General features: G+C 46.2%; 1 protein-coding gene across 1 annotated transcript in view; it reads left to right on the forward strand.

Annotated features, from left to right (window-relative positions):
• Positions 1-1,390, forward strand: part of PIK3IP1 (phosphoinositide-3-kinase interacting protein 1) — a 7,944-nt gene extending 6,554 nt beyond the window's left edge. The window contains exon 4 of the mRNA XM_015429578.1: positions 509-1,390. Within this exon, the coding sequence (XP_015285064.1) occupies positions 509-716 (208 nt within the window). The 3' untranslated portion in view covers positions 717-1,390. The remainder of the gene's footprint in view (positions 1-508) is intronic.
• The last annotated feature ends 1,220 nt before the right edge of the window (positions 1,391-2,610 follow it).

A 2,610-nucleotide genomic window follows, 5' to 3' on the forward strand; every position in this document is an offset into this window, starting at 1 on the left:
ACTGCATCTTGCAATACCAGCTTCACTAAAAGAACTCATTGACCCTCAGTGAATCTGTAGGGTTTTGCTTGCAAGTATCATCCCTTCAGCCAGGAAAGGGTTAAGCTGAAGTTTCTGTAAGCTAATAGCAGCAAGTTTAGCCTAGAACCAATTAGGTGTAGAGTAGATTCTTAATGAGGTGACCTTAAGATTGACTATTGGCTTATCAATATATTGGAGACAGTTCATGCTATTCTGCAAGTACACAAGGGATGAAGCTTTGGGGGGAAACTTCCATTCCTTCCTTCTTAGGGTCAGAGGGAACAAAGAAATGAGATGCAGCAAATCAGAACTAGAAAGATGAGTTAGAGTTGTTTTCTTTCCATGTAATCCTTTCCCTAATTTTGAAGTACACTTTTCCTTAAGAAGTTAAACATACAGGTGTCTGTGCTGCATTCTTCTGCCGTGCTTCATTTATTCTGCTAAACGTCCAACAGAACCAACCATCTTTCATCCTCTCTGTCTTCAGGGGGAAAGATCTCAAGCAGCAGCATGAGCAGAAAGCTTATGAGCGTGAAATGCAGAGGATCACGTTGCCACTCTCAGCATTCACCAACCAAGCCTGTGAGCTGGTGGACGAGAACACGGTTGTGGTGCACACCACTCAGACACCTGTGGAGGAAATGCACAATGGCGATGCACCCTTGATGGGCCAGGCAGGCACTCCCGGAGCCTGATCACAGAGCGCTAGAAGATAACTCTGCTTTGACCACCACAAGCCCCTCTCCTCTCATCCTTGATAATGGGAGTTGGTTTTTTTTTTCTGGTAAGGGAGGGATAAGATGCCCACACAGAGAGAAAAGATTTGTAAAGGGTGTCAGTACTGGCTCATCCACAGTAGTCTGCTGATGCAGAGCAGATCCCTGGACTGTAGGACTAGTGGAGCTCTGGCCTGAAGCTGTTCTTCCTCCTGTGTCTCTAGAGTGCTACAAGTGAAGTAGCCCTGTGATTCCTGCAGTGGAGTGCAGCAAGTCTGCTGCTAAGGAGGCCACTGTCCTCTCCCTTCAGTTCTCCTTTCAGTGTGGATGGTGTTCACAATTCTTGGTACCTATAAGCTCTTTTAACTGGGGTGGGTGGGGAGCTTAAGAAAGGTGTGTGAATATCTGGAATGTAGATTTTATTTTTGTGTGTGTGACAGCTGCCAAAGGAGCAGCAGTGCCACCACCAAAACCCTAGCACATGTCGGTGGTTTAGTGATTGAGGAATTTTATTTGGCAGTCAATATTCTAATTTTTAAAAAGCCAGGTAGTCTGTGGGACACTTCCCATATGCTGAAGATTCAGCTGTAGCGGAGAATGGCTTCCTTGGCACTGGGCCAAGGGAGGATGGGAAGAAACAGCAAAAAAAACCCCAACAACACCAAAACCCCTTTCTACTGCCCCCAAGGCTGTTAATAATAATCCAGGTCTTCCATGGCCCAATCCTTACCTGCCTGAAAATAAGAAATATGGTCCTCTGTGTTTGTCCCCACAACTTGCTAGGGACCCCCCACACACACACAGTCTCTGGGATCAGGGAACAGCCTGGAGCCGCCTCCTCCTGAAGCCAGCCAGTTTGGTTTAGCAGTTAGATTTAGGAGGAATGGAGAGAATTTTGACCCCAAAGGGATTATTTCTACACTCCTTTCCCCAGAGGTTCGTTTCCAGGGCGGAAAAGAAAGTGTTAAGAAAAGGGTTTGCTAGGTTAAACCTGACCGAAAAGACTTCGCTAAAAGGAAAGTGCCAGTCAGTGACAGAGGGATGCCCTGCGGTTCCAAGAGTGAAAGGTTCGGGGCCTCTTCCTGAAAACTAGCCAGTTTGGGTAAAGACTGCTTAAGCAGCTGTATTAGTAGAGCTAAAGCACGTATGGGTGAGTTTTGGCCAGAGGTGGATGGAGACCGGAAAAGGCACAGAAGACATAGCTGAACATGTCGGCAAAGGGCTGATTCCACTCATACAGATATTTTAACCCTTCTCCACTCGAGGGCCTCCAAGCTGCCAAGAGTAACAATTTCTTGCAAATTATATCCATGAGCAAGAACAAGGGAAACATTTTTAAATTTTTTAAATGCCTTTGAATACCGTTTCTTTGTAAGCATCTTAAAATACCTCATGATTATGAAATAAACTATTCAGGTTGTAATTAATGCCTTGCATTGTGAATCATAAACACACCAGGCCAGGTTCTGTGGAAAACCTCCATGTTCATGCATTTCAGGGCCTGATTGGCAGCCAATGCTGATTCTCTTATCAGCAGAGGAAGGTACCCTTGTATGGGTCGTGCCTCCTCCCTGCTCCATGGGCAGGGCATAAGAAGATTTCTTGCAAAGCCTTCCACGATCCTGAGGAGACGCTCTACCTCCCCGTGTCTGTGCCCTGCATGCTCCATGAATGGATGAACTTCCACTGCTCTCACACCTCACTTATTAAAAACACAGGCAAAAATACCTTTAGAAATTGCTAGCCTCCACCTCTCACGATCAGTAGTGGAGGAAAGTATACAAAGTTCTCCTGGATGGAACAGTATTCCAAGGCAGCTTCTGGAACTGAGCTGCTGCAAGAGGTAAGTTTGGCTGCTGTTCCTCTCCCCCCC

Source organism: Gekko japonicus, unplaced genomic scaffold (assembly GCF_001447785.1).
Source record: "Gekko japonicus isolate JY-2015 unplaced genomic scaffold, Gekko_japonicus_V1.1 scaffold409, whole genome shotgun sequence".
Classification (NCBI taxonomy): domain Eukaryota; kingdom Metazoa; phylum Chordata; class Lepidosauria; order Squamata; family Gekkonidae; genus Gekko; species Gekko japonicus.